The 13,762-nt window shown below is 46.7% G+C and overlaps 1 protein-coding gene across 1 annotated transcript; it reads left to right on the forward strand.

Annotated features, from left to right (window-relative positions):
- The first annotated feature begins 563 nt into the window (after positions 1–563).
- On the forward strand, positions 564–13,035 carry LOC129700732 (volume-regulated anion channel subunit LRRC8B-like). The gene is made up of 2 exons (XM_055641364.1): positions 564–3,055; positions 11,691–13,035. The coding sequence occupies exons 1-2, from the start codon at positions 914–916 to the stop codon at positions 11,961–11,963; spliced, it is 2,415 nt and encodes an 804-aa protein (XP_055497339.1). The 5' UTR covers positions 564–913; the 3' UTR covers positions 11,964–13,035.
- The last annotated feature ends 727 nt before the right edge of the window (positions 13,036–13,762 follow it).

The raw sequence follows: 13,762 nt of genomic DNA on the forward strand, positions 1-13,762 counted from the left end.
TTGCAATAACTTAATGATGTGAATTTAAATTGCCCAACAACACAGCCTAGTAATGAAGAGGGTGAACAATGTCTGAATACTAAATCAGAACTCTCAAACTCCTGACACGAGGCCAGCCAGCACTTGGCTGCTGCCAATTTGGATAGAGTGGATGTGGGGAGGATGTTTCCACTGGTGGGAGAGTCTAGGACCAGAGGTCGTAGCCTCAGAATTAAAGAACGATCCTTTAGGAAGGCTAGACCCAAAATGCTGGAGTAACTCAGCGGGACAGGCAGCATCTGAGAAGGAATGGGTGACGTTTCGGGTCAGAGACCCTTCTTCAGACTGAGAGTCAGGGGAGACGGAGTCGCAGAGATATGGAAGGGTAAGGTGTGAAAATGAGATCTGAAGTCAAAGGTAGACAATGAAATCAAAGGGGATGAAGCTCCAAGGAAAATGTAGAATGGATCATTGTTAGTTAGTGGAAGGTGACAACGAAGCAGACAAAGATAATATTTAATCAGGACAGTCAGACTGGTTGGAGAACTGGGATGAGGAGGGATGAGGAGGGATGGCAAGGTTTACTTGAGGTTAGAGAGGTCAACATTCATTCACTCCAATAGGAAGGAGACGAGGAGGAATTTCTTTAATCAGCGGGTGGTGAATCTGTGGAATCCTTTGCCACAGACGGCTGTGGAGGCCAAGTCAGTGGATATTTGTAAGGCAGAGATAGACAGATTATTGATTATAAAGGGTGTCATGGGTTATGTGGAGAAGGCAGGAGAATGGGGTTAGGAGAGAGAGATAGATCAGCCATGACTGAATGGTGGAATAGACCTGATGGGCCGAATGGCCCAATTCTGCTCCAGTCACTTATGAACTAATGCATTTGTGCTGACAACCAAGTAACCTTTGAAGTAATGTCATCTCCTTTATGCTTCCTTCCACTCACTGTCTTCTGCAGGCGACCGGGATGTTTTCCGTGACCGAGTTCAAGTGGCTGACTGACCCACAAACAGCTTACCGCATTCTGAAGCCCTGGTGGGATGTGTTTAGCCATTACATCAGCATGGTGATGCTCCTGATAGCACTGCTGGGTGGAACTCTTCAGATAGCCCAGAACAAGATGCTGTGCCTTCCGTGCAAACTGGTGGTGGACAATTATTGCAGGCCTCCTTGGGAGCTGAGGGGCCCAAACGGGAGCATTCCTCCTCTGACTGGGATTAGGAACCTCCTTGACCGGCAGCAGTACGCCTTCATCGACGCCGTGTGCTACGAGAAGCAGCTTCACTGGTTCTCCAAGTTCTTCCCCTACCTGGTGCTGTGGCAGACCCTGGTCTTCCTCATCTGCAGCAACTTCTGGTTCAAGTACCCGAGCACCAGCTCCAGGCTGGAGCATTTCATCACCATCCTCCACAAGTGCTTCGACTCTCCCTGGACCACGCGGGCCCTGTCCGAGGCGGTGGAGATCGTGAGCGAGAAGCAGCCCTACCGCAAGTCCAAGGTGGCCATCAAGGTGTCCTTCTCGTCCATCGGCGCCGAGGCGGGCGGCGCCAAGCTGGCCCAGAGCAGGGTGGAGCCCAACCTGGCCGACACGGCCGAGAGGACCATCTTGGACCAGAAGGAAGGTGAGCAGGCAAAGGCCATCTTCGAGAAGGTGAAGAAGTTCAAGGTGCACGTGGAGGCCAAAGACATCATCTACAGACTGTACATGCGGCAGATCATCATCAAGGTGGTCCTATTCCTGGTTATCATCACCTATACACCTTATTATGTGATCAACATGAAATTTGATCTCCATTGTAAAGTGGATATCGAGATGTTTACAGGATACAGGGAGTATCACTGTGTCCATTCATTGGCCACCATGTTCAGGGTCCTAGCATCTTTCTATGCGATGTTGGTGGCAGTGCATGGAGTACTCAATGCTTATAGCCTCTACTGGATGCTCAGGCGCTCGCTGAAGAAGTATTCCTTTGAGACGGTCCGCGAGGAAAGTAGCTACAGGGACATCCCCGACATCATCAACGACTTTGCCTTCATTCTTCACCTCTCCGACCAGTACGACCCCCTTTATTCCAAGCGCTTCTCCGTCTTCCTCTCGGAAGTGAGCGAGAAAAAGCTGAAGCAGATTAACCTCAATTTGGAGTGGACCGCCGAGAGGCTGAGGCACAAACTGCAGAAGAACCCCCAGGACAAGGTGGAGCTGTCCCTGTTCATGATCAACGGGCTTCCCGACGCCGTCTTCGACCTGAAGGAGCTGGAGGTGTTGAAGCTGGAGCTGATAACGGAAGCCAAGTTCCAGGCGGCCATGTCTCAGCTGACCAACCTGAAGGAACTGCACCTGTACCACTCGCCCAGCGTGGTGGACCCCCAGGCGTTGAGCCACCTGGCTGAGAACCTGCAAACGCTGCACATCAAGTTCACCGACATGGACAAAGCCCCCCGCTGGATATTCAGCCTGAAGAACCTGACCGAGCTCCATATGACGGGCAACATAAGGTTGGAGAAGAACCTGTTCATGTCCCTCATGGGGTTTGAGAACCTGAAGAAGCTGAAGGTGTTACACTTGAAAAGCAGCCTCCCCCACATCCCGGCTGTTATCACGGGCACTGGGCTCCTCTTGAACCGGCTGTGCATCGACAACGAGGGGACCAAAATGACCGTCTTCAACACGCTGAAAAACATGGTCAGCCTCACCCACCTGGAGCTCCACAACTGCGACCTGGAGCGCATCCCGCACTCGATATTCAGCTTGTACAATCTGCGCGAAATTGACCTGAAGGGCAACAGGTTGAAGACCATCGAGGAGATTATTAGTTTCCAGCACTTGAAGTGGCTCTCTTGCCTCAAGCTTTGGCACAACGCGATCGCGTACATCCCGCTCCAAATTGGAATACTGGCAAACCTGGAGCAGTTGTACCTCAATAACAACAGAATCGAAACCATCCCCCCGCAGCTGTTTTTATGCAGCAAGTTGCGGTACTTGGACTTCAGTCACAACCACTTGACTGCAATCGGGGAAGAGGTTGGAGAACTGGTGCATCTTCAGTATCTCAACGTCTCTAACAATAACGTGAGTAGACCCATTGTCAATGGAAGTCGGCATGAGTACACCTCAACCTCTTTCATTCATGTCCTGTAACTTAGAGGGGGGGGGTTGCACTTAAGGTCATCGGGTTAAAGGGCGTCAAAGTGTAAAAACCCACTTGAGAACCATGGGCGACTTTAAAATTTTACAGCCAGATACCTCACACCCTCTAGTCCTGGCAACATCCACGTAAATCTTTTCTGAGCCCAGGGGCGGAAAGCCCGGGGGGGGAGGGGGGGGGGCAGAGGGAACATGTCCCCCCCCCCCATGTTTTGAGAGGTGGGTGACATCCCCGCCAGGTTAACCTGCCTGGGCTTGCGGGATATATGGCCAGCGCGGAGAAGCAGCGCTGGTCTCCCGTCAGTCCAGACAGGGCTGTTGGTTAACCCAATGAGATAGGCAACAGTTGAGCTGCATTTAGCGCTGGGTTGAGCCTCCGAAGCCTCGCGCTCCTCTAGTATCTTTGCTCGCCCGCGTGTGTGAGTGTGCGCATGCGCGCGGCCGCCAAAAAATTGTGTCCCCCGTCCCCCCATGTTTTGATAGCGAGTTCCGCTCTTGTCTGAACCCTTTCAAGCTTGACAATATATTTCCTATAACATGGTGCCCAGAACTGAACACAATATTCTAAATACTGTCTCACCAACGTCTTATACAACTGCTAATTGATCTTCCAACATCCATACTCAATACTCTGACTGGTGAAGGCCAAAGTGCCAAAAGCCTTTTTGACCACCTTATCTACCTGCGACTCGACCTTCAAGAAACCATGCACCTGTACTCCTAGATCCCTCTGCTCTACAACACTACCGAGGGGCCTACCATTTAGCCCTTGTTCGATGTCCCAAAATGCAACACCTCTCACTTCTCTGTATTAAATTCCATCAGCCATTCCTCTGCCCACCTGGCCAATCGATCCAGATTCTGCTGCAATCGTTCACAACCATCTTCACTATCTGCAAAACCACTAACTTTTGTATCATCAGCAAACTTGCTAATCTTGCCCTGTATGTTCTCAACCAAATCATTGATGTAGATGACAAACAGTAACGGGCCCAGCACCGAACCCTGAGGCACACCACTAGTCACAGGCATCCAGTCTGAGAAGCAACCTTCCACCATTAACCTGTGCTTCCTTCCATGGAGTCAATTTGCTATCCATTCGGCTATCTCACCTTGGATCCCATGCGATCTCACCTTCCAGAGCAGCCTACCATGCGGAACCTTGTCGAATGCCTTACTGAAGTCCATGTGCACAACATCTACAGCTCTGCCCTCATCAACCTTTTTGGTCACGTCTTCAAAAAAATCAATCAGATTTGTGAGCCACGACCTCCCACGTACAAAACCATGTTGACTATCCCTAATCAGCCCTTGCCCATCCAAATGCCTGTATATCCTATCCCTCAGAATACTCTCCAGTAACTTACCAACTACAGATGTTAAGCTCACCGGCCTATAATTCCCAGCATTTTCCCTGCAGCCCCACTTGAAAACATTTGCCACCCTCCAGTCTTCCGGCTCCTCTCCTGTATTTAAGGTTGACTCATAAATTTCAACCAGGGCCCCCGCAATTTCCTCTCTAGTTTCCCGCAATGTCCTTGGATATATCAGATCAGGCCCTGGAGATTATCTACCTTCAAACACGACAGTACCTTCAGTACTTCTTCTACGGTAACCCTGACTGCACTCAAGACACTTCCAGTGACTGCTCCAATTTCCTCCGTCCTACTGTCTTTCTCCTCGGTAAATACAGAGGAGAAATACTCATTTAGCACCTTGCCTATCTCCTGTGGCTCCAGACAGAGGTGACCGCTTTGATTCCTCAGAGGTCCCACTCTCTCCCTAGTTACCTTTCCCCCCCCCTCCCTTATGTATTTATAAAATATTTTGGGATTGTCCTTAATGCTACCCGCCAGAGCTGTCTCCTGGACCCTTTTTTACCCTTCTATAACATATAACAATTACTGCACGGAAACAGGCCATCTCGGCCCTACAAGTCCATGCCGAACAAATTTTTTTCCCCCTTAGTCCCACCTGCCTGCACTCGTACCATAACCCTCCATTCCCTTCTCATCCATATGCCTATCCAATTTATTTTTAAATGATACCAATGAACCTGCCTCCACCACTTCCACTGGGAGCTCATTCCACACCGCCACCACTCTCTGCGTAAAGAAGTTCCCCCTCATATTACCCCTAAACTTCTGTCCCTTAATTCTGAAGTCATGTCCTCTTGTTTGAATCTTCCCTATTCTCAAAGGGAAAAGCTTGTCCACATCAACTCTGTCTATCCCTCTCATCATTTTAAAGACCTCTATCAGGTCCCCCCTTAACCTTCTGCGCTCCAAAGAATAAAGCCCTAACTTGTTCAACCTTTCTCTGTAACTTAGTTGCTGAAACCCAGGCAACATTCTAGTAAATCTCCTCTGTACTCTCTCTATTTTGTTGACATCCTTCCTATAATTTGGCGACCAAAATTGTACACCATACTCCAGATTTGGCCTCACCAATGCCTTGTACAATTTTAACATTACATCCCAGCTTCTATACTCAATGCTCTGATTTATAAAGGCTAGCATACCAAAAGCTTTCTTTACCACCCTATCTATATGAGATTCCACCTTCAAGGAACTATGCACGGTTATACCCAGATCCCTCTGTTCAACTGTATTCTTCAATTCCCTACCATTTACCATGTACGTCCTATTTTGATTTGTCCTGCCAAGGTGTAGCACCTCACATTTATCAGCATTAAACTCCATCTGCCATCTTTCAGCCCATTTTTCCAAATGGCCTAAATCACTCTGTAGACTTTGGAAATCCTCTTCATTATCCACAACACCCCCTATCTTGGTATCATCTGCATACTTACTAATCCAATTTACCACACCTTCATCCAGATCATTGATGTACATGACAAACAACAAAGGACCCAACACAGATCCCTGAGGCACCCCACTAGTCACCTGCCTCCAACCCGATAAACAGCCATCCACCATTACCCTCTGGCTTCTCCCATTCAGCCACTGTTGAATCCATCTTGCTATTCCTGCATTTATACCCAACAGTTGAACCTTCTTAACCAACCTTCCATGAGGAACCTTGTCAAAGGCCTTACTAAAGTCCATTCAAAGGCCTTACTAAAGTCCATAAAGTCCTTCTGATTTTCTTTTCTAGTTTACTCCTTAGTTCCTGAAACTCCTCCAGAGATACACTTGAACCCAGCTGCCTATACCTGTCCCATGCATCCTTCTTGTTTTTGCTTAACGTCTCAATTTCCCTCGTCAGCCAACCTTCCTTATGTTTGCCTGCTTTGCCCTTCTCTCTAACGTGGAGGTACATATCCTGAGCTTTCTTCAGTACACTTTTAAAAACATCCCACTGGCCAATATTCCTTTCCCCTCTAACACCCTGCTGCAGTCAAATTGAGCGAGACCTTCCCTCATGCCCTCAAAGTTGGCCTTACCCCGGTTGAACATTTTACATGAATACAATCGAACCATTTACAGGGTATAGATACACGATAAGGGAATTAACGTTTAGTGCAAGATGTTTAGTTTAGTTTAGAGATGCAACATGGAATCAGGCCCTTGGGCACACCGAGTCCGCACCCGTACATTAGTTCGATGTTATCCTTATTTCACATGCCACACACTAGAGGCAATTTACAGAAGCCAAGTAACCCACAAACCCGCACGTCTTTGGAATGTGGGAGGAAACCGGAGCACCAGGAGTAAATATCTGATCCACTGCCTCAAATTCCCTCTCTGGCAGCTCTTTCCATTTACCCACCTGAGTGAAAAAGGTTCTTTTTTTTTTTTTTTTATTTCTTTTTTTTTTAATTTTATTTTTATTAGAAGTACGGTAAATTACAATACTACACAACACATATATCTTAATACATTTTTTGTACCGCTTCATTTTTTTTTTTGAGCTTTAAGAAAAAGATAGAAGTAAAGAAAGTAAAGAAAGTAAAGAAAGTGTGCAAGAGTCGTGAAGTGCAAGAGTGTTGGGAAAAGAAAGCCCCTTAGAAAAGAAGTTAGAGAAGGAAGTAAAGTGAGAAAGTAGACCCTAGAAAAGAAAGAAAAAGAAAATAGGAACAATCGCTCTATTATAACATTAAACTCCGCAGAAAGGGGACTACCAACCAAGTCTGTTTTTGTTGTTTTACCTCCCGTTATCAGGTCCTGATACCATTTATTTATTTATTTATTTTTTTTAATTACTATTGCACCTCATACTTGTAATAGGTCCAGAAACATAGACCACGTCTTTTGGAATTGGTCTGCTTTACCTGCTAAGAGGAATCTCATCTCTTCCAGATGTAATGTTTCAAACATATTTGATATCCACATTTTTATTGTTGGTGTGGGCGCATTTTTCCAGAATTTAAGTATAAGCTTTTTTTCCCATTATTAGCCCGTAATTAAATAAATTCTTCTGAAACACGTTTAGTTCAGGGTTACCTTCCGATATTCCAAAAATAATCCATTCTGGTTTTGGTACCAGTTTTATTTTGATTAATTTTGAAAAAATATCAAATATCAAAGGTTCTGATTAAATCTTCCTCCTCTTACCTTAAAGCTACGTCCTCAGGTTCTTGATTCCCATACTCCGTGTAAAAGACTCTGTGCATTCGCCCCATCGATTCCTCTCACTTCTCAGGGCAATTTAAATGTTTCACATCAGTAGCCTCTGCCTCTTTGAAGAAACTTCACAGTGACGAAGAAGTGTATTCGTTGGAAAAGGTTTATTAAGCCCCTGTCTCACGATGCGAGTTCACCCAAGAGTTCTCCCGAGTTAAAAAAAAAAATCAAACTCGTGGTACTTCTTCACGAGTATTTTTCTACTCTTGTAAATTTTTCACACTGTTGAAAAAACTTCACGAGTTTCCGCTGTTTCCCGAGTACCTGCCGCTAGCGTTACGAGCCGCTAAGAGACGTCCCGAGCTCCGACGTACCCGCTACGTACATTCTACGTACTCACCACGAGTTTGATTTTTTTTTTTAACTCGGGAGAGCTCTTGGGTAAACTCGCATTGTGAGACAGGCCCTTTAGAGTCAGATCGCTATTCACATGAAGAACCAGGTAATAGTCCAGAAGGAGTCTCGCAGGGGTCGGTGTTGGGGCCACTATTCTTCACGTTGTATATCAATGATATGGATGGGGGAATTGAAGGCTTTGTGGCCGTGTTTGCAGCTGGTACGAAGAAAAGCGGAGGATCAGGTAGTGTAGAGAAGGCGGCAACTCTGCAGAGGGACTTGGACAGGTAGGGAGAGTGGGCAAAGAAGTGGCAGATAGCTACAGCATAGCAAAGTGTGGAGTCGTGCATTTTGATAGTATTCTTTTTCAGAGATACAGCCCTTTTTCTCCGAGAAAAACGCCCTTCGGCCCACCGAGTCCATGCCGACCAGCGATCCCCGCACACTAACACCATCCTACACACACCAGGGACAATTTACAATTTTTTCTAAGCCAATTAGCCTACAAACCTGAACGTCTTTGTGGTAGGAAACCGGAGCACCCAGAGAAAACCCACAGGGTTGTCATGGGGGAGAAAGTACAAACTCTGTACAGACAGCACCTGTAGTCAGGATCGAACCTGAGTCGCTGCCACTGCAGCTCTACCACCATGCCACTGTGCTGCCCTAGTAGCAATAAAGGCCTAGACCATTTTCTAAATGGGGTGAGAATTCACTAGTCGGAGATACAATGGGAGTGTTGGTGCAGGATACCCAAAAAGTGAATTTGCAAGTCGAATGGGTAGTAAGGAAGACAAATGCAATGTTAGCATTTCGAGATGACTAGAATTTAAAACCTGAGAATTTAAAAATTGAGGCTGCATAAATTCAGATTCAGATTCCGATTCAGATTCCGATTCAAACTTTATTGGCATTGTGCAGTGTACAGTACAGAGACAACGAAATGCAGTTAACATCTCCCTAGAAGAGCGACATAGAATATAAGCAATAAATAATTATATTTACGTGCATACAGTCATAGTAGTGCAATTATTTTCTTCCTGGTGGAAGGAGTGTCCGGGGAGGGGGGGTTGATTGGCAATCACCGAGCTACCAATCACCGAGTGTTGAGTAGTGTAACAACCGCAGGGAAGAAGCTGTTCCTGGACCTGCTGGTCCGGCAACGGAGAGACCTGTAGCGCCTCCCGGATGGCAGGAGGGTAAACAGTCTGTGGTTGGGGTGAGAGCAGTCCTTGACTTAAAGCACTGGTGTGGCCACATTTGGAGTATTGTGAGCAGTTTTTGGCCCCGTATCTGTAGAAGGATGTGTTGGCATTGTAGAGGGTCCAGAGGAGGTTTACGAGAACGATCCCAGGAATGATCAGGTTAACATATGATGAGCGTTTGATGGCACTTGGTCTATACTCGATGGAGTTTAGAAGGATGAGGGGACACCTTATTGAAATTTACTGAATAGTGAAAGGCCTGGATAGAGAGAATGTAGAGTGTGGTGCGTGACTCCAGATCAGAAGGCTGCGTGTTCGAATCACGTCGGGGTCACCAATGTGGTGCGTGGGTCTCGAAAGGAGGCACGAAGTCCAGTGTTTTGAGAAGCACCTTTATTATATTCCTCCCGGTTGAAGGGAAGACGAAACCAGAGAAAGATGGCACCCAAACCCCTGCCTTTTAAACCCCGCCTCCGGACTGCACCACTCCTGTGCCGAGGGGTTCGGCAGTATGATGGCACGACCCTTAGGACCCGCCACAAGAGGATGTTTCCACTAGTGGGAGAGTCTAGCACCAGAGGCCATAGCCTCAGAATAAAAGGACCTACCTTTAGAAAGGAGATGAGGTGGAATCTCTTTAGTCTTTAGGGTTGTGAATCTGTGAAATTCATTTCCACAGATAGCTGTGGAGGCCAAGTCGATGGATATTTTTAATGCAGAGAGTGAGCTGGCAAAAGGCTCTGCGCATTTACCCAATCTATTCCTCTCATGAACATACGCTTTTATAAGATCACCCCTCATCCTCGTGCTCTCCAAGGAATAAAGTCCTAGCCTGCTCTGCTCAACCTCTCCCGATATATCATCATATTGCATGCAACTCCAAAAAATTCCCCATATCTCTTGATTCCTTTAGCCCTAAGAGCTAAATCTAGCTCTCTCTCTTGTAAACATCCAGTGAATTGGCCTCCACTGCCTTCTGTGGCAGAGAATTCCACATTCCCCATGGACCATCAACTGACCAGAGCAACATGACATAAGACGCTGATTTTGCTAAAATGCCAACTTTTATCACAATTTCCTGGTATTCTTCTCAGCCAGTGTGTTTCTCTTTTCAAACGCTTGTACTTTTTGTTTTCTGGAACTCCTCTGTCCTATTTTTTAACAATTATAGATTGCTCGCTTCCAAGTTACTCCTGATTTTTTTTTTCATTTTTGTCAATGCTCGGATTCCAATTTCCTGAGCTGCACTTGAGTGTTCCCGGGCACCCTTTCTCCCAGTTTGTGCGGAGATGGGAACCGTTACCTCCTGGGGCCCTGAGAAGCTTAAACACTCTGAACCCGAGGGGGGGGGGGAGTTCCTCGAAATCGGCGTTCATAGGTCCAACGTCACTTGGGTAGAGGTGAATTGAACAACATAGAAACATAGAACATAGGTGCAGGAGGAGGCCATTCAGCCCTTCGAGCCTGCACCGCCATTCAATATGATCATGGCTGATCTTCCAACTCAGTATCCTGTACCTGCCTTCTCTCCATACCCCCTGAACCCTTTAGCAACAAGGGCCACATCTAACTCCCTCTTAAATATAGCCAATGAACTGGCCTCAACTACCTTCTGTGGCAGAGAATTCCAGAAATTCACCACTCTCTGTGTGAAAAATGTTTTTCTCAACTCGGTCCTAAAAGATTTCCCCCTTATCCTTAAACTGTGACCCCTTGTCCTGGACTTCCCCAACATCGGGAACAATCTTCCTGCATCTAGCCTGTCCAACCCCTGAAGAATTTTGTAAGTTTCTATAAGATCCCCCCTCAATCTTCTAAATTCCAGCGAGTACAAGCCGAGTCCATCCAGTCTTTCTTCATATGAAAGTCCTGACATCCCAGGAATCAGTCTGGTGAACCTTCTCTGTACTCCCTCTATGGCAAGAATGTCTTTCCTCAGATTCGGAGACCAAAACTGTACGCAGTACTCCAGGTGTGGTCTCACCAAGACCCTGTACAACTGCAATAGAACCTCCCTGCTCCTATACTCAAATCCTTTTGCTATGACATAACACTAGCTTATGGAAGGATCATTCAGAAGGCTGATAACAGAAGGGAACAAGCTGTTCCTGAGCAGCTACGTCCCAATAACTCTCAGGATTTTGAACTGACCGTAATCCTGCCTCGCCAGTGGAACGCCATGGACCACTTCTGTGATTGCATGGGTTTTCTCCAGGTGCCCCGGTTTCCTCCCACATCCCCAAAGATGTGCGGGTTTGTAGCTTAATTGGCTTCTGTAAATTGTCCCTGGTGTGTGTGTAGGAGGACAATTTGTTTACGTGTGGGGATCGCTGGCCGGCACGGACTCGGCGGGCCGAAGGGCCCGTTTCTTCAAAACTAAAACTAAAAAACTGAAAACCAAAACGAAAGCTCATCTTGATGTTCTTTTCGCAGCTGGAAGCGTTACCAGACGGACTGTTTTCGTGCAAGAACCTGCGGACGCTACTTGTGAGCAATAACGGCCTGACGGTGCTCTCTCCACTGGTGGGCGAGCTGGTCAACCTTGTGTACCTCGAACTCCTGAGCAACCAGTTGGAAGTGCTGCCCATGGAACTCAGCAACTGCAACCTGAAGCAAGGGGGCCTGGTGGTGGAAGAGGTCCTCTTCAACACCTTACCCGCTGCTTACAGGGAACATTTGGGAAAGAGCGAGAAAGACCAAGTATAATCCGAGCTTGTGACCCAAATCCGCGGCCAACAGTGTCCACAGCACGCAGAGACCATGGGAAGAGACCTCCATCTTCTATCCTCGATGAGGATCTCGGATCTCACACTTGTCTTCAACATTTCTTTTTAAAAACAATGGATGTCAGATATCCAGGTGACCATATAGATCCCACCCCCAACAAAAAAACCTCCAACATATTAAACGTGCTTGGGAATAATGTCAATCCTTAGCAAGTGGATTTTCAAAGGGAGTAGGGAAAAGCAATGAATGTTGATCAGGAATCTGAAAGCGACAATGCAACGAAGACTCAGCCATCCTCGATTTATAAGGGAGATGAGTTTGCTGGTTCATGTTATTTCAGTAATGTTTACAGGGTATTTAAATTTGCACATTGTACAGTCTGGGTATCTGTAGATGGGGGGTGGTGGGAGAAGCATTGCAGATTCCCTAAATATATAAAGTGTTAAATAAAAGGAAAAATTGCACTAAAAGACATTAAGGGGTGGTTTGACACCCCAAAGTTTGTTTCCTTTCCAATGTACACTCACAAGGTCATAAGGTTATGTGATTGGAGCCGAATTTGGTAATTTGGCCCATCATGTCTACTCCGCCATTCAATCATGGCTGATCTATCTTTCCCCCCTAACCCCATTCTCCTGCCTTCTCCCCATAACCCCCGACACCCTATCTATCTATCTCTGCCTTAAAAATATCCATTGACTTGGCATCCACAGCCTTCTGTGGCAATGAATTCCGCAGATTCACCACCCTCCAACTAAATAAACTCATCATCTCCTTCCTAAAATGAAAGTCCTTTAATTCTGAGGCTATGACTTCTAGTCCTAGACACTGCCGCCCCTGGAAACATCCTCACCGGATTCCATTCTATCCAAGCCTTTCACTATTCGGTTAAGTTTCAATGAGGTCCCCCCTCATCCTTCCAAACTCCAGCGAGCACAGGCCCATTGCCGTCAAACGCTCACCAGATGTTAACCCACTCGCGTGGAAGCACTATCTGCAGGCGCTCAGTAATATTTACCCTGGTCTCGATGCCTGTAGAAATGTTATGTACTAAAATAGCTCAAAGATGTATTTGTGTCTCCTTGCTATGCACTTTAGACATTTTAATTTGGAATCAGTCCAGAGAGTGAAATGAATTGCGTTGCATATTTCAAAAAAATATATTTTGGTAAGATATAATGGCGTGGAAATTTGCTTGAAGTTTCTGTGTGTGCGTTCATTCAGTAGGTGGCAATGATTGCAATTGACCATCAACCCCTTAGAGTTTGTCTCCTGTAGGAGATTGATCGAATGGTACTTTATTGCCACATGTACTTGGTACAGTGAAGTTTGTTGTTTTGCATAGTATGCCAAGGCACCTGACGTAGTTACAAAAGTATTCAATATAGTCCCAATGGTCCCTCTTTGCTCTTGCCTCCCCTCCTCCTCCCCCCTCCCCCTCCCCCCACCCTCTGCTCTGCAAGTAAATGCAAATAAGGGCAAACAGATTTATATGGTCACGTCTGAACCCTGAACCGCAAGCTGGAAGTACCTTCCTGCCTTCTCCCTCCAACTGCAATCAGTCTGAAGAAGGGTCCCGAGCTGAAACATCGTCTGCAGCAGACGATGTTTCAGCTCGGGACCCTTCTTCAGACTGATTGCAGTTGTAGGGAGAAGACAGGAAGGGAAACCAACCTCTGCAGTTAGACACAAAAAGCTGGAGGAACACAGCTGGTCGGGGGGGGGGGGGGGGGGGGGGGGGGGGAAGGGAATAAGTGATGTTTCGGGTCGAGACCCTT

Source organism: Leucoraja erinacea, chromosome 10 (genome assembly GCF_028641065.1).
Source record: "Leucoraja erinacea ecotype New England chromosome 10, Leri_hhj_1, whole genome shotgun sequence".
In the NCBI taxonomy this organism is placed as follows: Eukaryota; Metazoa; Chordata; class Chondrichthyes; order Rajiformes; family Rajidae; genus Leucoraja; species Leucoraja erinaceus.

What these genes read in the sequence shown, in the direction of transcription:
- LOC129700732 (XM_055641364.1), top strand. Translation starts at nt 914, where the DNA reads ATGCTTCCTTCCACTCACTGTCTTCTGCAGGCGACCGGGATGTTTTCC. An exon ending in TCAACGTCTCTAACAATAAC is followed by an intron (nt 3,056 to 11,690) that starts GTGAGTAGACCC and finishes TTCTTTTCGCAG; the next exon opens with CTGGAAGCGTTACCAGACGG.